General features: G+C 37.8%; 1 protein-coding gene and 3 pseudogenes across 1 annotated transcript; all 4 read left to right on the top strand.

Annotated features, from left to right (window-relative positions):
- Window positions 1–815: 815 nt before the first annotated feature.
- Window positions 816–3,017, top strand: LOC113758634 (annotated as a pseudogene).
- A 619-nt stretch (window positions 3,018–3,636) lies between these two features.
- On the top strand, window positions 3,637–4,918 carry LOC113758633 (annotated as a pseudogene).
- Window positions 4,919–7,758: 2,840 nt separating this feature from the next.
- LOC113758639 (isoflavone 2'-hydroxylase-like) lies at window positions 7,759–13,590 on the top strand. The gene is made up of 2 exons (XM_027301404.1): window positions 7,759–8,655; window positions 12,900–13,590. The coding sequence occupies exons 1-2, from the start codon at window positions 7,759–7,761 to the stop codon at window positions 13,518–13,520; spliced, it is 1,518 nt and encodes a 505-aa protein (XP_027157205.1). The 3' UTR covers window positions 13,521–13,590.
- A 4,926-nt stretch (window positions 13,591–18,516) lies between these two features.
- On the top strand, window positions 18,517–22,851 carry LOC113758636 (annotated as a pseudogene).
- Window positions 22,852–23,440: the final 589 nt, after the last annotated feature.

Genomic DNA, 23,440 nt, shown 5'->3' with positions numbered 1-23,440 from the left:
CCACTTATTTGCTACAATTAAATATAGTATTGTTTAAAAAATTCATGCAGGTGCTTAGTACATTCGTCTGATTTGATAGTGATTCAGTCTTCTCCGGATTATTCTTGGACCTCTTCAGGTCCTACTCCTCCTTCATAATATAGGAAGCTACCGTATTGACTAAAAAAATACAGAAAAATCTCAACTCATTAACCTTATTAAATCTGATTTGAAGCATAATTTTCTTGAAGAAGAGGGGCGGGGCCACACTGATTGTATTATGTATAGTATAGTTCGTAATGGTTTTAATCTACTCACAACAAATTCACTCTCCCAAACTCAAAAGTCATCTTTGTCTATAGAATTTAGCCAACGATTATAATTGCACATTTTAATAGGAAGTTTCATAGGCTGGCTATCAATTGCAACTATGGTTCAAAGTCGCGATCGCGGCTTGGACCGTTCCACATCGGTTTTGGCATATCGATCGCGGTCTCGGCGAGACGCGAATTTTTAAAATATTTAATATTTTTAAAATTATAAAAAATATGATAAATAAAAATAATTAAAAATTAATAAAATTAATAAAAATTCAAGTTGACTCGTGATGATTCGGAGTGACTGAATGTGACTCGATCGTTTCAACCCTTTACGATGACGTCTCAATCTGTCACGTATTTCAAAAATATTTCGTCGCTGTCTCGTCTAGGGCTAGGCCGAGACAGAGACGACTCGGCCGAGACGTCTCGATCTGGGCCAGTCTTCGAACAATGATTGCAACCTTACAAGAAAACGAGGTGAGGACCACTGAGAGACAAGTCCAACTATAAATCCACTAACTCTCATTAAATAAACCCCATCCATCATTCAATCCCAAATAAACCAGCAAGAAATCCGCAACTATCCATGGAAACCTTGTATCTCTACCTTCCACTTTTCCTAGCATTATACATCTTCACCGAGCACTTCCTGAACAAAATCCGAAACCTTCCACCTAGTCCCATCCTTAATCTCCCCGTCCTCGGCCACCTCCTCCTCATCAAGAAGCCTCTTCACCGAGGCCTAGCCAAGATTTCCGACAGTCATGGCCCGGTCCTCCTCCTGGAATTCGGCTCACGCCCAGTCCTCCTTGTCTCCTCCCCTTCCGCAGCCGAAGAATGCCTCAACAAGCACGACATCGTTTTCGCCAACCGCCCGCGTCTGCTGGCCGGAAAACATCTGGGATACAATTATACCTCAATGGCATGGACGTCCTACGGGGATCACTGGAGAAATCTACGGCGGATAGCTTCACTGGAGATCTTGTCTTCCCACAGGCTTCAGACGCTTCACGGGATACGTGTTGATGAAGTAAAATTGATGCTGAAAAGGCTGTTTTCAGCTTCAGAAAACAAGAAAAGCGTGGATATGAAGGCCCTTTTCTTTGAGCTGATGTTGAACGTGATGATGAGGATGATTTCTGGGAAGAGGTACTATGGGGAGAATGTTGGGGAAGTTGAGGAGGCTAAGAGGTTCAGGGAGATCGTAGAGGAGTCGGTGAGAATTGGTGGAGCTTCGAATATGGGAGATTTCTTGCCGGTTTTGAGGTGGTTAAAAGTGGGAAAGACGGAGAAGGCCTTGAGGGTTTTGCAGGAGAATAGGGATCAATTCATGCAGGAGTTGATCAAGGGGTTTAGGAGTGCAAAAGATGCAGAAAATGGTGGCGGCGATGCAGGGGAAACAGGGGAAAAGAAGAAAACGTTGATTGAAGTTTTGTTGACCATGCAACAGAAGGAACCTGAGTATTACAAGGATGAAATCATTAGAAGCCTAATGCTGGTATGGTTACTCTGATAAATTTCTTTCTGGCTCTTCTTCTTCTTCTTATTAATGTAGCTAATTTGTTATCATTTCTATGTTCCCTAGAAAATGTACAACTTCGATTAAGGACAAATTAATAGAAATTGAAAGTAATTCGAAGATTAAGTGACTAAATCTAAATGGCCGAATCTGCTTTCTTTGAGTATAATGCATAACCTTACTTCAGTTGTCTTACAGTAATTGAATTGCTTTCATTATTGTGCAATAAGTTATGATGAACAAGCAAAATTCACTGGTACAGTCCAAGAATAGAGTTGACCGCATGGTGTGAACGTATTGGGCGGGGGGCCTACTTTTCTTCGGTGTTGGCATTTGACAGTGAAGCAGAAAGAAAGTATGATGTCTAGCCAACCGATGTCTAAAGTTGGTTGACTAGATTTTAGAAGCAAACGTCACTGATCATGCTCTTCATTCTAGCGTTTACGGTTTACCACTTTCTTCTTCTTTTCTCAAGTGCATTTCACCATTGACCGCTTTCGTTTTGCAGGTTTTACTAGCAGCAGGTACCGATACATCAATGGGAACAATGGAGTGGGCATTGTCACTAATGCTAAACAATCCATCAACTTTGGAGAAGGCAAAAGCAGAAATTGACAGAATCATAGGAAAAGAACGTTTATTAATGAATCAGATGTGGCTAATCTACCCTATCTCCGGTGCATAATTAGTGAAACATTGAGGATGTTTCCAGCAGGGCCTTTATTATTTCCCCACGAATCCTCCGAGGAATTGTGTGGTTGGGGGTTACCGTGTCCCTGGGGGGACAATGTTGGTCAATTTGTGGGCTATCCAAAATGATTCCAAGAATTGGGAGGATCCAAGAAAATTCAAGCCTGAAAGATTTGAAGGGCTTGAAGGGACCAGAGATGGCTACAAATTAATGCCATTTGGTTCTGGTAGAAGGGGTTGTCCTGGGAGGGATTGGCCGTGCGCATGGTTGGATTTGCTTTGGGATCAATTATTCAGTGCTTTGATTGGAGCAGAATCAGCGAGGAGATGGTAGATTTAGCTGAGGGGCCTGGAGTGACTATGACTAAAGCTCAACCCTTAGTCGCCAATTGTCGAGCACGACCTGGAATGATGAGCCTTCTTTCTCAAATTTAGACTGCGACGAGGATGTATCTTGACTCTTGAGAAAGGGTGGGCACTATTTGCCTCGTCTCTTCTTCTTGTTTGAATAAAAAATATGTACTAGTAAAAAAAAAAAAATCTTGTTTTATATATTTCGTTGTTTCTTTAAGGGAAAAAAATGAGGAGTAATTTACTTTATAGTAGTTGCTATTTGATGACGCTAATTTTTGAATTTCCCTTGTTTTAAGTTGGAATTTTCACAGCACAATAATTATACCTTGCAACTCCTAACTGAAAACAACTCAAACCATATATTTATTCATTCTCCGAATGTCCACACTAAGCAATATCTTAGTTCGCAACTTCTTGATCCGAAAAGTTAAGGTTTCTTTAGTGTTGATAATCAATGAGAGATAAAAAAAAATGAGTATCTAAAATATAAAGGGTCTATCTATTTGGACAACCGTTCTCAAGACATATTTCAGATAAAAAAATACAAGGAAGGATAATAATTGTAGTGTATATATATATATATATATATATATAATAGATTAGATAAATTTTAAATGTGTTAACCAGTGTCATTCGAAAAAATCCAAAATATGAAGATTTTTTTCGGTAGGAAAACTCGAATATGAGACGTCTCAGTTGCACTTCGTCCCTAGAACCGCCCAACCAATCCCTTCCCTTCTAAAGGCCGCTGCTGCTAGAGCTGATGACCAGGGCATGGTCGATATGAAATCAGCCTTCTTCGAACTCACACTGAACATTATGATGAGGATGATTGCTGGAAAACGATATTCTGGTGATGGCTCAGGAAAAATAGAGGAAGTCACGAGATTTCAAGAGATGGTTAAAGAGAGTCTTAAAGTCAGCGGATCAACAAATGCTGCAGATTTTGTTCCGCTACTGAGGTGGATAGGGCAAAATAAGCTTGAAAGTCATCTGAAAACGTTGCAGATGAAGAGGGAAAAGTTCCTGCAAGATTTGATTGAAAAGCACGGAAGCATCACCAGTCATCGTGAGAACAAGACACTGATTGATGTTCTCTTATCTCACCCAGAGACCGAACCAGAGTACCATACGGATCAAATCATCAGAGGCTTGGTTCAGGTGAGTCAAGTTTTAAGGAGAATAGTAGATCGGTCCCTCGAAAGTGCCAACATTCCATAAAATCAAGCATATTAACAACCTAAGAGAATCTACCTCAAGCGCTAGCTAGCTGTCATACTTGAAGGGTAGGATCATAAGTTCATAGCATTAACTTCCCTGCTTTTTCAGCTTTTAACAATCAGTCAAGATAACTCAAAAGCATGTATCATGTGTTATCCGGTATTGATAGAGATAATAAATCAAATTTCGTCTAATCTTAATAGCTGATAATGTTATCGGCGGGAAGTGACGCAACATCTGGAACTATGGAATGGGCACTGTCAGTTCTGCGGAACAACCCAGAGGCTTTAAAGAAAGCACAAGAAGAAATAGACTTTCAAATAGGCCAATCAAGGCTGATAACTGACTCCGACCTTGGCCAGCTTCCTTACCTTCAAGCAATAATAAACGAAACCTTTCGTATGTATCCTGTGTCCCCTTTTATCTCCCTGCATGAATCATCCGAAGAATGTACAGTTGAAGGCTTTGGTATCCCTCGTGGGACATTGCTCCTAGTGAACCTTTGGGCTATTAATTATGATCCTGAAATATGGCAAGAACCCACAAAATTCAAACCTGAAAGGTTCATGAACTTGGAAGATCAGAGATAGAGATTCGAGTTTATGCCATTCGGGCTCGGCCGAAGAGGATGTCCTGGAGAAAATTTTGCTCGACGAGTTGTGGGGTTGGCATTGGGTTCACTTATTCAATGCTTTGAGTGGGAAAGACCTGGAGAAGAATTGGTGGACATGAGTGAAGGAGCTGGGCATACTATGCCTAGAGCTCAACCGCTGCTGGCAAAGTATAGGCCACGCCCTGAAATGGTTAAGCTTCTTTGAGTTGTGATCTGAGTGTTTGACAATGTTTTCTTCCTACAACACCTAGACGACTGTGGAGAAACAAGTGAACAAGAAAACAGAGGATGTCTCTCTGTACGTGTTTGTTTTAACTTTTAATACTACTATTTTATCTCTTTCAACTTCGCTTTGTGTTGCTGCAAGAAAGTATAAAAAAGCAAAGGGTTTACTCTAGTTTCTTGCTTTCTCCAAAGATCCAGCATTTTCATGTGTGTTTCTATTATTTGTTAGCCAATGGTTCAGAATTCAATCGACGGAGAAGCAAAATTTTGCCAAGCATGAGAAATTCCCAAAATTCTGATCAAATTTAAATTATTTGTAAGATGCTTTTGGTTGCATGTTGTACTTTAGAGGGTCCTCACGTTCTGTAATTTAGAGCTTTCTTGCATTCTATAACTGCGAGGTAAGGTAAGCAAAACTTAAATTGCCCCAGGGCATATGGCGTAGCGGTTGAGGGGTCGGTCTTGAGTTGTTGACTTCTTCACTGACCGGGGTTCGATTCGTGCCCGCTGCGCTGCACATCCTGACTCACCTGAGAAAACTGTATGGGACTATCGGCTTCCCTCCGGTTTGGTGTGCCGGCTCGGGTCCAAAGGGTTCTGATCGGAGCATGTTCCGAATTACCAAAAAAAAAACTTAAATTTTGATCAAGTTTGTCTGCTTTGGAAAAACCCCATTCAACGGGAGGTTGCCCACTGCAAAAAAGCACCCCTATTGTACAATTTTTCAAACATCATCAAAATCTTGTTTTTGAGGTTTCAAAGCCGCTAAATCTTGAACATTAGCTCTGAATCGGATAATAACATTAGCTCTGAATCCGATAATAACATTAGCTCTAAAAAATGCTGAAAGTCGCCATATCTGTTTCAGTACTACCACTCTACCGGTTCCATCTGACAGCTCACGACCGCAAGGGGGGAAAAAAGACAAATAAAAACAAGGATCTATGTCAATCGCATGTTATATGAAATTTTAACACAAGATTTAGATTGCAAGATATCAGCTGATACAAGGTGGCCTAAGCTGAAGGCGTCTTGCTCCCTAGAAGCTATATCACTGAAACAGCAGGGAATTGTTTAGAATATTACATTGGATAAGCATAAGTACTCCTCCAGATGCACGCCTCCGAGCATGGATGTAAATGAATCTAACCAAACTGAACACCCTAGTATTCAAGTTTATTTGATTATTTTAACAAGTTTGTAATTTTGTTCAAATTTAACTTATTTATTTATCGAACCAAGTTTGTTTGATTATTTTACCGAATTTGAACGAGCTATTTATTGAGAGTGTGTTTGGATAGGAGATTATATTATTTAGAATAATTACTGTAGCACTTATTGTAATGTAATATATGTAAAATAAAAAGGTAATTGAGAAGATAAAAAGATGTGTTGGAAATTGTATTTGAGATGTAAGCAAATAATTTCTAGCCATTATTTGGCTATCCAAACACACTGAATATAAAACGATATTCAATCTTAATTTGACTAGTTAGCAAATCAAACTCGATTGAACTCTAACCAAACTGAACTCGATTCAAATATCAAGTAGATTGATTTATCTTTCAACATTTCGGAGTTGTTATCCATAACTTCCTCTTCTTCTTCTTCTTCTTTCTTTCTTCTTCTTCTTTTCGTTCCCCCTTTCGCTGAATCATATGTTTCCTCCTTCGCTACTCCTGACTGCTATTTTATTGTGATATCCTAAGCTCTCTAAAACTTTCCTCCTTTTGCTGCAACAAAAAAAACATTCGTTCGGACTTGAAAAACCAAAACACAATACAAGCAGTCCTTTGTTTCCTTAATTCATATTTTCTCTTGCGGACCAGGGGCCACAGGAGGATGACATTCTCAAACACATGGATAACAACTCCGAAATGTTGAAAGATAAATCAATCTACTTATTCAAAGTGTGAGTCTCTCTAAACTTTGTGTTAGTATTTATCCCACCATATGTATGTAGATTAGTTGTAGTTCGAAATATTTGTAATCTCTTATATTAGTCCTATAGTTGTAGATTATACACGATATTATCGAAGAAAATACTTAAAAAAGAAAAAAAATGCAATCTTAGTGCCCGATATGTAAAATTGGTAACCACGAAACAAATCTTGATGAATCCACGAAATTTAAGCCTGAAACGTTTGGGGGATTCGAGTGTAAGCCGTTTGGGTATATGGTCAAAGAGCACGTCTTGGTGAAAATTTAGCTAGACAAGTTGTGAGGTTGGCATTGGGCTCACTCATTCAATGCTTTAAATGGGAAAGACGTGGGAAAGAATTGGTGGAAATGAGGCTTACTATGCCAAGAATTCAACGGCTGCTGGCAAAGTATAGGCCACGCCCAGAAATAGTTAACCTTCTTTCTGAGTTGTGATCCTAGTGTTTTGGGAATGTTCTTTGCCACCTGCACTGCACCACTGGGGAATCGAGTGTACAAGGAAAACAGAGGATTTCCCACTGTAGTGCGTGCGTACCCCGTTGGCTTACTACTACTTTTTATATTTTACCTTCACTTGGATGTGAAAAAGTCCGTGCCGTCCTGATTCCATTGTAATGTAAGCTGGTCAAAGCTACAGGCCGTTATATACGACGCTACTCCGAAGAAAGGAGAAAAATATAAGCAAAGCCTGGAGGCAGTAAAGGATGGGTATCAGTAGCAGATCATTGACAGATAAGATACTAATATTTACGAATGAGAGGGCCGTATCCCTTACGTCAAAGGAGTTTTGAATCTTTATTACTGATACATTCTTGAAATAACAATAATGAATTACTAGGTAAATAGCCATACGGCATAAGTATTATTCCAACACTTTGGATTTAACCTTGACCTCTATGGGTGCTACATACTGCTACCTCCTGCTTTTTCCCTTCCTGTATTTACTTACCAATCAAATCATCAGAAAGTTCCAGAATCTCCCACCAAGTCCACCTCTTTCCTTACCCATAATTGGCCATCTTCATCTCATCCAGAAACCACTCCACCGAGGACTAGCTAAGATCTCCGATAAATATGGTCCAATACAGTTTCTTCATTTTGGTTCTCGGCCTGTCCTGCTTGTATCTTCACCCTCAGCTGCAGAAGAATGCTTCACCAAGAATGACATAATCTTCGCTAATCGGCCAAGATTTCTCGCCGGAAAACACCTTGGCTACAACTATACAACTCTGGGATGGGTCTCATATGGCCAACACTGGCGCAACTTGAGAAGAATAGCTACTCTGGAGATCTTATCTGCTACCCGAATTCAAGCTTACACGAGCATCCGTGTTAACGAGGTCCATTCATTGATCAAGTACCTTCTAAAGGCCTCTAAAGCTAGTGACTCTAGCACGGTTGAGATGAAATCGGCCTTCTTTGGGCTGACACTTAACATCATGATGAGGATGATTGCAGGAAAGCGATACTACGGCGATGATGCCCAGAACAAGGAGGAAGCCGCAAGGTTCAAAGAGATAGTTAAAGAGACTTTTCAACTCAGTGGGGCGACAAACATAGCAGATTATATTCCATTATTGAAGTTTTTTGGGCAGCAGAAGCTTGAAACCAAGCTGAAGACTTTGCAGGCGAAGAGGGATCAATTCTTGCAAGATTTGATTGAAGAACACAGAAGAACCGTGAGGAGTTCCGACAGTGAGAAGGGCAACAAAACAATGATAGACGTTCTCTTGTCCCTCCAACAGACCGAGTCCGAATACTACACAGATGAGATCGTCAAAGGCATGATTGTGGTAAGTAACTATTTAATCCTCTCGATATCTTAATCCATCCGTCTGTTAAGCATACAGAAATTCTGATCTTTGTCTGGGATCAGTCCCATGAAGGATTGAGTCTGAAAATCTAAGTCAAAGCTAGTTTGATTGCACTAGTACCATCTCCGTGTTGCCTTGCATTTTTTATTGTGCTGTAATGCTATGTTTCCTACACGTAATAATTCTAGGGATAGTTTCAGAAACCTCCCTGAGATTTCTAACAGTTTCACTGCCCTACTCCGAGGTTTCTAAAATATCATAAACCTCCCCTATTAGGTCATTGGGGTCCAATTGTCACATCAATCATGGAGGAATGACTTAATTACCCATACAACTTAAGAGGTATTTCCCAATTATGTTCACATGATTAGTTAAACTGTTATTAACTAGATTTAACAGAAATGATGACAATTTATAAGTTTTTTTAAAAAATTTCTAACATGCCATTACAAAAAGGGGGCCATATATAGGCACCTTTCTATGATTGATAATTGATGTATGCGAGTAGAAGCAATGATTCAAACTTTAGTGTTTTTTGTGGAATAAGAGAAATAGAGCTTCTTTAGGTATATCTAAGGATTTAGGAGATTTGAAAAGGAGATTTGCTCTTAAAATTTTCTCAAAATTTTGGTAATTGTGAAAATTTCAAGATCAGCCTCTAAGATTTTTCTGCTATTAAATTTTGGAAATTTTTATTATTTGATTGCAGTTGTTAAGGTAATTCTTGATGGTCATGCTTAATAGTGACACTACAAGTGAAAAAGAATAGTTTGGATCAAACAAAAAAAAAGAAAATATGACGTTATGTAGTTTGTATTATGTTCTATATGATCTGCTCCATTTGATGATTGGTATTTAATTATAGTGTTTTTTCTTTTTTATCCTAATTGTTACTTTTATTTTCATCAAAATTAGGTACTGGTGTTGTATGAAATATACATAAAGATTGTTGGTTATACACTACTAAATTGAAAAACCTTTTAATTATGATAATTTTTTTTTTCTTGTTTGTGATTATTCAACAAATGGGTTTTTTTTTCAAATCGAAATGTTGGTTGTAGTAGGATTCACATGCTTTGTTTTCCTTGTAGGAGATTATGCAATTGATGTGTTATAACTAGATGTAATAGTTATTGATATTACACATGCAATATGTAGATAAGATTTTGAGTTGCTAAAACTTGTAGAGTTAGTAAATGATATTTGTTTACGCTCTATGAATACAGTAAAACAATTACACCGTTCTCATATTGCATAAAGTTAAAATTAATATATATTATTCGTTAGTAAATTAAACTATCTAATGCAAAACTTGAGGGTAGTATATGGAATTTGACAGGCTGCCGCAGCTTGTGCAATAATAATTTACTAAAAAGTCCTAATTACCACCACAATTAATTATAGAACGAATTCAAGTACTGGAGCAGGACCCTAGTCGTGCAGCAATGGATTACTTGATTCACCATGTTCCCGAAAAGTTTTGCTTGATCCGATATACCAGAATTGTCTATAAAAATACTTAAGTTTTGCAATACAATGGCAAGTAGGGTCGATTCCACAGGGAACGGGTAGGAATTGTTTCCTTCCAAGTCAATAGAATAAAATAGGGGATAATTAATGGGAGAAATAAAAATAAAATAAATAAAATTCAAGAGCTAACTCAACAAGTTCAATTTAGTAAAAATAGCAATTAATAAAATTCTACCCAAAGGATTAACTGCTCAGGCACGGTCCAATTAAATGATCATCGATGCAAAGATATTTCATTCATCTGTCATTAGGTTGGTTATAGCTATCAACAAGTTTTGACAACCAGTTCTTCCTTACTTTTTCGACAGTCAAGGTACGACCATTAACTGTTTCTCTAACCAGAAAACAATCCTAGGTACGACCGTAAGAATTTAATTATCCAATTGCATTAAAACTAGAAGAACCCAACCCTGATCAATAAGCACGCTAAGAGGGTTTATTTAAATCAGATCTTACGTTTCCCCAACATAAAGCCAATTATGGTGGTTGTCACTAGTTGTCAACTAAACGAATAATTACGAATTCAATTTAATTAACGTGGCAGTAGACTATTATGTTAAATCAAATATCCGACCGTTGATATCCAATTAATAAAATACCCATGAACAATTAATCCAGGAAACGCACGAATAGCAATAAGTTGGAAGAAATAATGAAGATTCGATTAGATGTCACAGATATTATGGACCGCGCCTTCGCGTCGACTTTCGAGTAGAGGAGAAACCTAGCCGCTCCTTATCATATCTATCTCGCGTGATTTAATTGAAACCATTCAATTAATTACCGAAAAATTGGGAAAGATGAAACAACGAGGAAAACGAATAAAAGGGCTTAACTATCTCTTGGTCTCTGTGTTTGTACTGGAGCAAGAAAGTAAAAGTAAAGCACTAGAGAAAGTCGGCTACCAAAAGACAAGAGCCAAGCCGCCCGTAAGAAATTGTCTAATAGGAAGAGACAAAAGCTAGAACTATGAAGGTCGCGTGATTCTGGCTTCTTAATTGCTGCCGAAGAGAAAAAAAGGAAAAGAAAACGTCTGACACTAAGGGTCCGTTTGTTTCAGGTGAAAATATTTTCCAGGAAAATATTTTTCTAATTTCCCGTGTTTGGTTGCACAAAAGTTACTGAAAATATTTTCCTATGTAAAATATTTTCACTCATCTTATGGAAAACAACTTCCCTTCCAAACTTACTGAAGTTGTTTTCCAAAATGCATGCATCCCGCCTGTAGTATGTTCCAAACTTACTGAAAATATCTTGTAGTATGTTCTTTTTTTTTTTAGTGTAAACAGGAGGATTCGAACCCAAGACCTCTTCCTTACACTCCGTCCCCCGTACCACCCAACCCAACCCAACCCTCCCCCTAGTATATTCAAAATAAAAAAAAACCTCATTCTGCTCATCCTATGCTAGTAATTAATTATGTATAATAGGGACATTCTTTTCTAGAGAAACTTTCAGCAGTGAAAGTGCAAGATATATGTCACAATAAGCATTTCATGTGATTGATATTTGACACTAAATGGCCAGCAATTTGTTTATTGCTTAAGGAGATATTTTTTATTCATATATACATTTCTCCAAGATTTTTTAAAGTTAAATAATGAGATAAATTTTTTTATTTTGCATGGGAAGAAGTATGTAGTTATAATGTGTAGAAAGTAAAGATATAGATAAAAGTGAAAATATTTCAAAAGTTAAACAAACACCAGAAAAATGAAGTAAGAAAATATTTTCAATAAGCTAACCAAACACCTGAAAATGATGAAACGGAAATGATTTTCATGGAAAATTACTTCCACGGAAAATATTTTCCCAAGGAAAACTTTTTACTTCCAACCAAACAGACCCTAAAAAGCAAAAGCTAATCTAATTACTAAGACGTAAATCTGGCTTTTTTCCTCTCTTTTGTAGCGGCGCCAGAGAAATCCATAAAAGGTCAGGAGCAAAGCTTTTCTTTTTGGGGTTTTAATCCCATGCCTCTCGTGGTTCACGTGGACCCAACCTCCTAATTGCTCACTTTTTGCTGCCACCAAGCTCGCAGGTCCGGCTTTAGATATATCTCCTCACTTTCTGGCGTGGGCACGCCATGAAACAAAGAGTCTTCTGAAAATTTTTCTCACGTGATCACTTTTAACACCAATTACCTACAATTGACACAAATATGAAATATGAGCAAATTCTCAATTCTTAGCATCATGAGTAGCCAAAATTAGGACAGAATAATAGTGCAAAATATGCCCAATAATTGCTCTATCAGAATTAAATTGTTTTCTCTCTTCCAATACAAATTTTATATTATTTTTGTATTTGAATTGGGCTGATTGTTACTAGCTAATTAGCTTTAGGGATGGTTTCCGATATTTTGAAAACCTAAGTGAGATTGTCAAAAACCTCAGGGGAGGTTTCTGAAATTATCCCATAATTCTATCTACGTCTAATACTATTTATACTAAGAGGGTTGCTCACGATAAATGTTCTAACATTATCATACACCTCCTCTTATCCCTTCATTTGTATTTCTATCTTATTTACAGAATCAAGATAATAGTATAAAAAATTCAATCCCATTGTACTATTGAATCATGACGTGCAGGAAAAAAGGAAGAAGTAAAGATAAAACGAATGAGTAGCACAGTATTCACCTTTAATCCATGCTTTAGACTAGCAGAAAATAATGCAAATTTTGTCAACAGCAAATGTTATCAGCAGGAACCGACACATCATCTGGAACAATGGAATGGGCACTCTCCCTCCTGCTCAACAATCCACAAGTTCTAAAGAAAGCCCAGCAAGAAATTGACGCGTACGCTGGCCAATCAAGGCTTATCAATGACTCGGACTTGGGTCAGCTGCCTTATCTTCGTGCAATTATTAATGAAACACTTCGCATTTGCCCGGTGGCCCCTATTCTGGTGCCTCATGTGTCATCCCAAGAGTGTTGTGTTGGAGGCTACAATATCCCCGGTGGCACATTGCTGTTAGTGAACTTATGGGCAATGCAAAATGATCCCAAGGTTTGGGAAGAACCCACAAAATTTAGGCCTGAGAGGTTTATAAGTTTGGAAGGGCAAAGAGATGGATTTGTGTTCATGCCATTTGGGTTTGGCCGAAGGGGATGTCCTGGCGAAAATTTGGCCATGAGAGTTGTGGGGTTGACATTGGGGTTGCTTATTCAATGTTTTGAGTGGGAAAGAGTTGGGGAAGAGTTGGTGGACATGACAGAAGGAGAAGGGCTTACCATGCCAAGGGCTAAAGAATTGATGGCCAAGTGTAAACCACGGCGAGAAATGGTCAAACTTCTTTCTCAATCGTGATTGAGATTTGAGAGACTGTTTTGGCAGTTGGCACCTCTAAGGAAAAAAAAAACCCATCGCAGTGATGACATTGTGAACAAAGTGTGCTTGAGAGAATGTTTATTTTTGTGATTCTATACCTTCTTGTATGTGGAATAAAGGATTTGATTAAAAGTTTAAAATACGGTTAGAGACACCTCATTTTAATTTAGTACGTTTTATTGTAGGAATAGAAGCATATGCATACCTTTTTATTTTGATAGGTGAAAATAAAACAACAAAAAAGGACTTAGAAATATGTTAGATCTTCAATGTTCATGAATAAAACTGTCTCTCTTTTTTTTCACTTTTACTTCCTTTTGGAAAAGAATTAAAACTCTTTTTTTTTAACAGTTTTTTATTTGTTCAATATGCAGGACATGAATAAAAAAGGTAAAGGGTAAAACTGTATTGTCAAATCTATCATAAACACTAAGTAGATGGAAATTCATGATGGGGGAGGTCTATGTTCATTTGAAATCAAGAGCTCACCCTAACTTTTGTAGAAACTAGAGGGGAAGTTAGTGTAGTTTACCAACAAGATACGTGTCTACTTACTTGAATAACCAGTAGTAAGATTTATACGATTACTGGGAAGAAAAAGTTGGGCTGCTCCAGTTAGTAATGCCAAGTATCAAAAAATGAAAAGAGCCCAAATTCATGTGAAAATGTATACATGTTCTTGGTTAATTTCGCAATAAACTTGTAATCCTTTTTTTGGCAATTCAAATTAATTCCATTTTGCCTTTGGATATAAGCAAGAGTTATGTTCCTTGTAATGAATCTAGTATATTTTGGAGTGCTTTACTACTTCAATTTTTTTTTTAATTTTATCAGTAGTAATCATGAAAAATAAATCATTTTCAACTATGCAGTACTGAAAGAAACATGCAACAGAAAAGAGTGGCATCTCCATATATTTTCTGTGCGTCAAAATAAAATTATGAACTTTCTACCACTAACTCTTTTAGCTAAACCATGCAATTCTGCGTGCATCAAAACAGTGTAATTATTCAGTTTTCGTGTGAGGAAATGAAAATCTTAGGACTTGCTAGGAAAAACATGGCGGTCTGGCTTCAGTGAAATATTTTTACTAGAAAATGTCGAGTAACTTACCTACCTTAAAATTCTTATACTCTCTTCGTTCCAATGAAAGTATTCTATTTTTTATTTTAGAATGTCTCAAAATATTTGTCCTGTTAATAAAGTTAAAACACATTTTAATCTCTCTTTTCAACATAGTCCATCTCTCTAATCACATGCATGTTATCATTCAAATTCAAATGTTGATTTTGTAGGGATAAAATTGAAAAGAGAAGCATAAACATCACAATCAAACCACTATTTTTAAAAATTTTGATTTTTGAAACAGAACCAAATAATTAGGACGAAAGAAGTACAAACTAAAATGAAAAAGGACGTCTAGTGATAATTGAACCGTCAAATATCATAAACCCTTTCATAAAATTGCTCGCTGATCAGTGTAGCAAGCAGATGATGCTTGTGTAGTTGCTATCATCCTTAGCAAGTAATAAGTTTCTGAATAGCATCCCACAAAAGTTTCCAGGTAAATTAACAATCTTTTGCATTACTTTGGCCCCGGAGACATGACAATAATATCTTAGACGAAAGAACTTAGCCCCGACAAATATCATGAACTTATTGACAATAGGTGGCTTAATTTGTAAGAAATAAAAAATTATTTAAAAATAAGGAAAAAAAAATTATTTAACGAAATGCAAGTAACATCTTGAACGATTTTTCCTTATTAACTCACAAAGTTAAGTTCCACTGTGGTACTTGCCAATGGAACAAAGTTGACAGCAAATCTTATTGGTTGGATGAGTCTCCTAACAGCGTATTAAGCAATAAGCATTCATTAGTATACCCCAACCTATTACTCTATATAAGTGTACGTATCATATTCACCGTACGTCTCTTTCTACATTTAGACACTCCCATACTTCTATATTAATTTCACTTTTGCTAGGTAAAGTGTAAACCACGGCAAGAAATGGTCGAACTTCTTTCTCAATTGTGATTTGAGAGACTTTTTAACGGTCAAAATTAATGTGAAAACGTATGAGAAAGTAGAATCCTCGAAATCCTTCATTTTTTCAAAAATTAGTTTTTTAAATACTAAAAATTTTTAAAAATACTCTAAAAGGTACTCTAAAAAGTAATCTAAATTTTTTTAATGTTTAAAAAATATTTCAAAAACTCTACTACTCTTAAATATTCCAAAATATACTCTAAAAACTCTGCTACAGTAAAATTTTCAAAAAATATCTCAAAAAACAGCTAATCCAAACGGAGTAATTGATAAACCCTAAGACATTTAGATGGTGAAGAAAAAAGTAAAATTAACACCACTCTTTTAACTGTTGGAATACTTTCAAGGTACTAAATTATACCTTCTTAGTACCACTCGAAAGAAAGAAAAACAAGCCTTGGAAAGAAATAGTATCTAGAATAAATCTACTGCACAATTTGGGAATTATTCATCATTCGATCAAGTGATGAATAAATCATACGCAAGTTCATGTATTAGCAGATTAATTATTGAATCTATTCATAAATCAGAGGATTGCGACACAAGGAAACTTGCAGAATTGGACGACTTATGGTCCCGAAGAAAAGAAATTGACTTGCTTCAAGATTTCCACAGACTTGGAGCGGGGGGCGAGTGGTGACGGACGACTAAGGAACTCAAGAAAGTTAAAATAGCCAATTACGCAAAGTTTTGGATCCATTAGTTGATTGACTGACTTATATTGCTAGCCGGTCAATGCCCCCTCTTATAAATCAACAAGAACTTTTCCATGGAAAATGTGTCTCTCACTTTGGCCAATTTTCCCGAATCAATACCTCCTGTCTCCGGTTAAATGAAGTCGTAACTTGATAGGCTTGCAAGACTTTCGTTTTCCTTCTAGAAAAAAAAAAGAATAAAATAATTCCCTTGCCCTTCAACAACCTCAACAATAAGGTTCACTATGAGAGAAATTTTTTTTCCATCTAACACACTTACGTTACGCCTAATTCATTGCATAAATACGTACAATTACAGTTATTGAACTTCGTATATTTAAGCAATTTATAAAATTAATTATTTTATTTTCAAAAAATTAATACCTGAGACTGTTATTAATACCTGATATCAAACCGATCGATGTTGTAGATAGAGAATGGTTGTTTGCATGGAAACCAAAATCTTGTTTTTTTTCTTTTTTTTTATTTGCTCCCTTCCCCCCTCTTATGCAACCACCATATGTAGAAAGTTGAGGTTCTTGCGAATTCCTCCAGTGCACGCTGATTATATGCTGCGTAAAGCAAAGCACTGAATATCTTCCAGAAGAAAGAATATGGTTCGCGCAGCCTTAATTGACGAAGTAATCTCGTCAACTTTTTTTTTAAAAATTTTGTACTGTATAGAAATTCCCCGGAGTTGGAGGGGCAGTTGCTTCTAATCAAAATATGCTTCACACTTCACGCCACACGCACACGGTTAGGACCAGAAGTCTCATATGCCCTTTTCGGTGCATTTCGTCTAAATTCTTTTGTAGCGTGAGAATTTATTTATTTATTTATTTTTTAAAAATGGCTACCTATTTTTATTGCTTAATTAACGATGCTTTCGGTGCGTTTGAGTTTTCAAGAAAATGAATTTGAAGAGTAACAAACATTAAGATTATTTGAAATATATTATTTTTTTTAAAAATACTGTATGAGATAAAAAGTTGATGCACTGACAGTATATACACTTTTATCATTATTAGATGCATGACACATAATTTGAATTTAAATTTGAAACTCAAATTTTGCATATGTGTCGTATATCCAACCGTAATAGTGTATACATCGTTAGTATACATAAGATTTACTCTTTTAAGTTTTAATCTATCCTTTGGTTTCCCATTCTCGTGACAAAAGCACAGCTGCGCGAATCAGTAAAATTGGACGTAGTAATTTGCTGTAATGTGCAAAACCGAACTTACCTCCATTTAGGGTTCTTGTCTATAGATTGACCATGTGGTTCGGCAACACTTTTAGTGCAAAAATTTTCAGCATGCAACAGTCGTCCATAGCTTAAGTGAGTTAGGCGCAGCACATTGTTTGGCCCCGTTCCATATGACTTCATTTCGTTGCCAACTTTTCTTGGAGGACTGGAATCTCATTAAATAGATCGAGCACGATTGGTCCACGACAATTATTTGGTTCTGCTTTGCTGTCGTGAACTTGTGCATTGATTCTGTGCTTTAATTTCTCTTGATTTGTAGAAAATTTGCTAGTTTTTAACTGCAAGATTTTGTTACTCCGAAGATTTTTAATTTTTATGCAGGAAAAAAAAACGCACTTCCAAACTCTGGGTACAATATTTGAAAAAAAAAAAGGGTAGATGACAGGTAAGCTAAGTAGTGGTTTAGTGCCACTATTGAAATGTAAAAACCTCCAACCCTACACTTTTCCGACCCATGCACCGCTCCCCGTGCCCGAACCCAAGAAGATTTGTACAAGAAAACAGAAAAACTTTGGTGGGGTCTTGCTCGCACTAATTTGTCACGATTAAATGTATTCTTGTTTAAAAAATTCATGCAGATGTGTAGTGCATTCGTCTGATCTGGTGGTGATTTAATCCTCTTCGAATTATTCTTGAACCTCTTCAGGTCCTATTCCTCCTCCATACTATAGGAAGTTATCGTATCGAAAAAAAAAAAAACAGAAAAATCTCAACTCATTAGCCTTATTTAATTTGATTTGAAGCATAATTTTCTTGAAGAAGAGGGGCCGGGCCACACTGATTGCTAATTATGTATAGTATAGCTCGTAATGGTTTTAATCTACTCATAACAAATTCACTCTCCCAAACTCAAAAGTCATCTTTGTATATAGAATTTAGCCAACGATTATAATTGCACATTTTAATAGGAAGTTTCATAGGCTGGCTGTCAATTGCAACCTTACAAGAAAACGAGATGAAGACCACTCAGAGTCACAAGTCCAACAATAAATCCACTAACTCTCATTAATTAAACCCCATCCATCATTCAATCCCAAATAAACCAGCAAGAAATCCGCAACTATCCATGGAAGCCTTGTGTCTCTACCTTCCACTTTTCCTAGCATTATACATCTTCACCAAGCACTTCCTCAACAAAATCCGAAACCTTCCACCTAGTCCCATCCTTAATCTCCCCGTCCTCGGCCACCTCCTCCTCATCAAGAAGCCTCTTCACCGAGGCCTAGCCAAGATTTCCAACCGTCATGGCCCGGTCCTCCTCCTGGAATTCGGCTCACGCCCAGTCCTCCTTGTCTCCTCCCCTTCCGCAGCCGAAGAATGCCTCAACAAGCACGACATCGTTTTCGCCAACCGCCCGCGTCTGCTGGCTGGAAAACATCTGGGATACAATTATACCTCAATGGCATGGACGTCCTACGGGGATCACTGGAGAAATCTACGGCGGATAGCTTCACTGGAGATCTTGTCTTCCCACAGGCTTCAAACGCTTCACGGGATACGTGTTGATGAAGTAAAATTGATGCTGAAAAGGCTGCTTTCAGCTTCAGAAAACAAGAAAAGCGTGGATATGAAGGCCCTTTTCTTTGAGCTGATGTTGAACGTGATGATGAGGATGATTGCTGGGAAGAGGTACTATGGGGAGAATGTTGGGGAAGTTGAGGAGGCTAAGAGGTTCAGGGAGATTGTAGAGGAGACGATGAGAATTGGTGGAGCTTCGAATATGGGAGATTTCTTGCCGGTTTTGAGGTGGTTAAAAGTGGGAAAGACGGAGAAGGCCTTGAGGGTTTTGCAGGAGAATAGGGATCAATTCATGCAGGAGTTGATCAAGGGATTTAGGAGTGCAAAAGATGCAGAAAATGGTGGCGGCGATGCAGGGGAAACAGGGGAAAAGAAGAAAACGCTGATTGAAGTTTTGTTGACCCTGCAACAGAAGGAACCTGAGTATTACAAGGATGAAATCATTAGAAGCCTTATGCTGGTATGGTTACTCTGATAAATTTCTTTCTGGCTCTTCTTCTTCTTATTAATGTACCTAATTTGTTATCATTTCTATGTTCCCTAGAAAATGTCAAACTTCGATTAAGGACAAATTAATAGAAATTGAAAGTAATTCGAAGATTAAGTGACTAAATCTAGATGGCCAAAATCTGCTTTCTTTGAGTATAATGCATAACATTACTTCAGTTGTCTTATAGTAATTGAATTGCTTTCATTATTGTGCAATAAGTTATGATGAATAAGAAAAATTCACTGGTACAGTCCAAGAATAGAGTTGACCGCATGGTGTGAACAGGAGTAGATCCCAACGTATTGGGCGGGGGGGCCTACTTTTCTTCGGTGTTGGCATTTGACAGTGAAGCAGAAAGAAAGTATGATGTTCTAGCCAAACGATTTGCTGTCTAAAGTTGCGTTGACTAGATTTTAGAAGCCAAGTCACTGATTTCATGCTCTTCATTCTAGGCGTTTACCACTTCTCTTCTTTTCTCAAAGCTGCATTTCACCATTGACCGCTTTCGGTATGCAGGCGTTTTTCACTAGGTGCGAGGGATACCCGCATATCATCAGTGGGAACACATGCGATGCGCGCATTAGTTCACTATATATGCTAAACAAATCCATCAACTTTGGAGAAGGCAAAAGCCAGAAAATTGAACCAGAATCATAGAAAAGAAACGATTATTAGATGAATCAGATGTGGCTTAATCTTACCCCTATCTCCGGTGCCATAATTAGTGAAACATGAGAGATGTTTCCAGCAGGCCTATAATGCTACCCACGAATCCTCCGAGGATTGTGCTGCCGTTGGGGGTTACCGTGTCCCTGGGCGCGGACCAATTGTGATTGTCAATTTGTGGGCTATCCCAAAATAGATTCCAAGAATTGGGAGGATCCAAAGAAAAATTCAAGCCTGAAAGAGTTGAAAAGGCTTGAAGGCGACCAGAGATGCTACAAATTAATGCCATTTGGTTATCTGGATAAAGAGGTTGTGCCTGCGGGAGGGATTGGCCATAGCGCATGGTTGCGATTTGCTTTGGCGATACAATTATTCAGTGCTTTGATTGCGAGCAGGACATCAGCGAGGAGATGGTAGATTTGGCTGAGGGGCCTGGAAGTGACCTTATGACTACAAAGCTCAACCCTTAGTCGCCAATTGTTCGAAGCACGACCTGGAATGATGAGCCTTCTTCTCCAAATTTAGACTGCGACGAGGCATGTATCTTGGACTCTGAGGAAAGGCGTGGCCAGTAATTGCCTCGTCTCTTCTTCTTGTTTGAATAAAACAATAACTTGTACTAGTAAAGAAAAAAAAATCTGTTTATATATTTCAACTTGTTTTCTTTAAGAGGAAAAAAAATGACCGGAGTAATTTACTTTATAGTAGTTGCTATTGTGGACTAGACGCTAATTTTTGAATTTACCTCTGTTTTAAGTGTGGCAATTGATCACAAGCACAATAATATTTATTACCTTGCAAACTTCCAACCGAAAAACAACGCTCCAAACCATATATTCTATTCATTTCTCCTAATGTCCACACACTAAGAAATATCTTAGTTCGCAACTTCGTGATCCGAAAACGTTAAGGTTTCTTTTAAGTAGTTGCATAAATCAATGCAGAGATAAAAAAAAATGAGTAATCTAAAAATATAAGGGTCTATCTATTGGACAACCGTTCTTAAGACATTTTCAGATAAAAAAAATACCAAGCATTAATTAGAATAAATAAAAATAAAGAAAGGGGCAGTTAAGCATTAAATAGAACAAACATATATAATACAAGGCAAGAATAATAATTGTAGTGTGTAATATATATATATATATATATATAAACGTAGATTAAGATAAAATCTTTTAAATGTCGTCTAACGCAGTATTTCCTAGTAAACATTCGAAAAAATCCAAAATATGAAGATTTTTTTCGGTAGGAAAACTCGAATATGAGACGTCTCAGTTGCACTTCGTCCCTAGAACCGCCCAACCAATCCCTTCCCTTCTAAAGGCCGCTGCTGCTAGAGCTGATGACCAGGGCATGGTCGATATGAAATCAGCCTTCTTCGAACTCACACTGAACATTATGATGAGGATGATTGCTGGAAAACGATATTCTGGTGATGGCTCAGGAAAAATAGAGGAAGTCACGAGATTTCAAGAGATGGTTAAAGAGAGTCTTAAAGTCAGCGGATCAACAAATGCTGCAGATTTTGTTCCGCTACTGAGGTGGATAGGGCAAAATAAGCTTGAAAGTCATCTGAAAACGTTGCAGATGAAGAGGGAAAAGTTCCTGCAAGATTTGATTGAAAAGCACGGAAGCATCACCAGTCATCGTGAGAACAAGACACTGATTGATGTTCTCTTATCTCACCCAGAGACCGAACCAGAGTACCATACGGATCAAATCATCAGAGGCTTGGTTCAGGTGAGTCAAGTTTTAAGGAGAATAGTAGATCGGTCCCTCGAAAGTGCCAACATTCCATAAAATCAAGCATATTAACAACCTAAGAGAATCTACCTCAAGCGCTAGCTAGCTGTCATACTTGAAGGGTAGGATCATAAGTTCATAGCATTAACTTCCCTGCTTTTTCAGCTTTTAACAATCAGTCAAGATAACTCAAAAGCATGTATCATGTGTTATCCGGTATTGATAGAGATAATAAATCAAATTTCGTCTAATCTTAATAGCTGATAATGTTATCGGCGGGAAGTGACGCAACATCTGGAACTATGGAATGGGCACTGTCAGTTCTGCGGAACAACCCAGAGGCTTTAAAGAAAGCACAAGAAGAAATAGACTTTCAAATAGGCCAATCAAGGCTGATAACTGACTCCGACCTTGGCCAGCTTCCTTACCTTCAAGCAATAATAAACGAAACCTTTCGTATGTATCCTGTGTCCCCTTTTATCTCCCTGCATGAATCATCCGAAGAATGTACAGTTGAAGGCTTTGGTATCCCTCGTGGGACATTGCTCCTAGTGAACCTTTGGGCTATTAATTATGATCCTGAAATATGGCAAGAACCCACAAAATTCAAACCTGAAAGGTTCATGAACTTGGAAGATCAGAGATAGAGATTCGAGTTTATGCCATTCGGGCTCGGCCGAAGAGGATGTCCTGGAGAAAATTTTGCTCGACGAGTTGTGGGGTTGGCATTGGGTTCACTTATTCAATGCTTTGAGTGGGAAAGACCTGGAGAAGAATTGGTGGACATGAGTGAAGGAGCTGGGCATACTATGCCTAGAGCTCAACCGCTGCTGGCAAAGTATAGGCCACGCCCTGAAATGGTTAAGCTTCTTTGAGTTGTGATCTGAGTGTTTGACAATGTTTTCTTCCTACAACACCTAGACGACTGTGGAGAAACAAGTGAACAAGAAAACAGAGGATGTCTCTCTGTACGTGTTTGTTTTAACTTTTAATACTACTATTTTATCTCTTTCAACTTCGCTTTGTGTTGCTGCAAGAAAGTATAAAAAAGCAAAGGGTTTACTCTAGTTTCTTGCTTTCTCCAAAGATCCAGCATTTTCATGTGTGTTTCTATTATTTGTTAGCCAATGGTTCAGAATTCAATCGACGGAGAAGCAAAATTTTGCCAAGCATGAGAAATTCCCAAAATTCTGATCAAATTTAAATTATTTGTAAGATGCTTTTGGTTGCATGTTGTACTTTAGAGGGTCCTCACGTTCTGTAATTTAGAGCTTTCTTGCATTCTATAACTGCGAGGTAAGGTAAGCAAAACTTAAATTGCCCCAGGGCATATGGCGTAGCGGTTGAGGGGTCGGTCTTGAGTTGTTGACTTCTTCACTGACCGGGGTTCGATTCGTGCCCGCTGCGCTGCACATCCTGACTCACCTGAGAAAACTGTATGGGACTATCGGCTTCCCTCCGGTT

The sequence above is a fragment of the Coffea eugenioides genome, unplaced genomic scaffold (genome assembly GCF_003713205.1).
Source record: "Coffea eugenioides isolate CCC68of unplaced genomic scaffold, Ceug_1.0 ScVebR1_614;HRSCAF=1319, whole genome shotgun sequence".
Lineage (NCBI taxonomy): Eukaryota > Viridiplantae > Streptophyta > Magnoliopsida > Gentianales > Rubiaceae > Coffea > Coffea eugenioides.
Note: the sequence above shows the minus strand (reverse complement) of the source record. Positions and strands in the feature narration are given on the sequence as shown.

Excerpts from the sequence above, each read along its gene's own strand:
- LOC113758639 (XM_027301404.1), top strand. The coding sequence starts at position 7,759 with ATGGGTGCTACATACTGCTACCTCCTGCTTTTTCCCTTCCTGTATTTA. Across the intron at positions 8,656-12,899 it reads TCGTCAAAGGCATGATTGTG|CAAATGTTATCAGCAGGAAC; the intron begins GTAAGTAACTAT and ends TTTTGTCAACAG.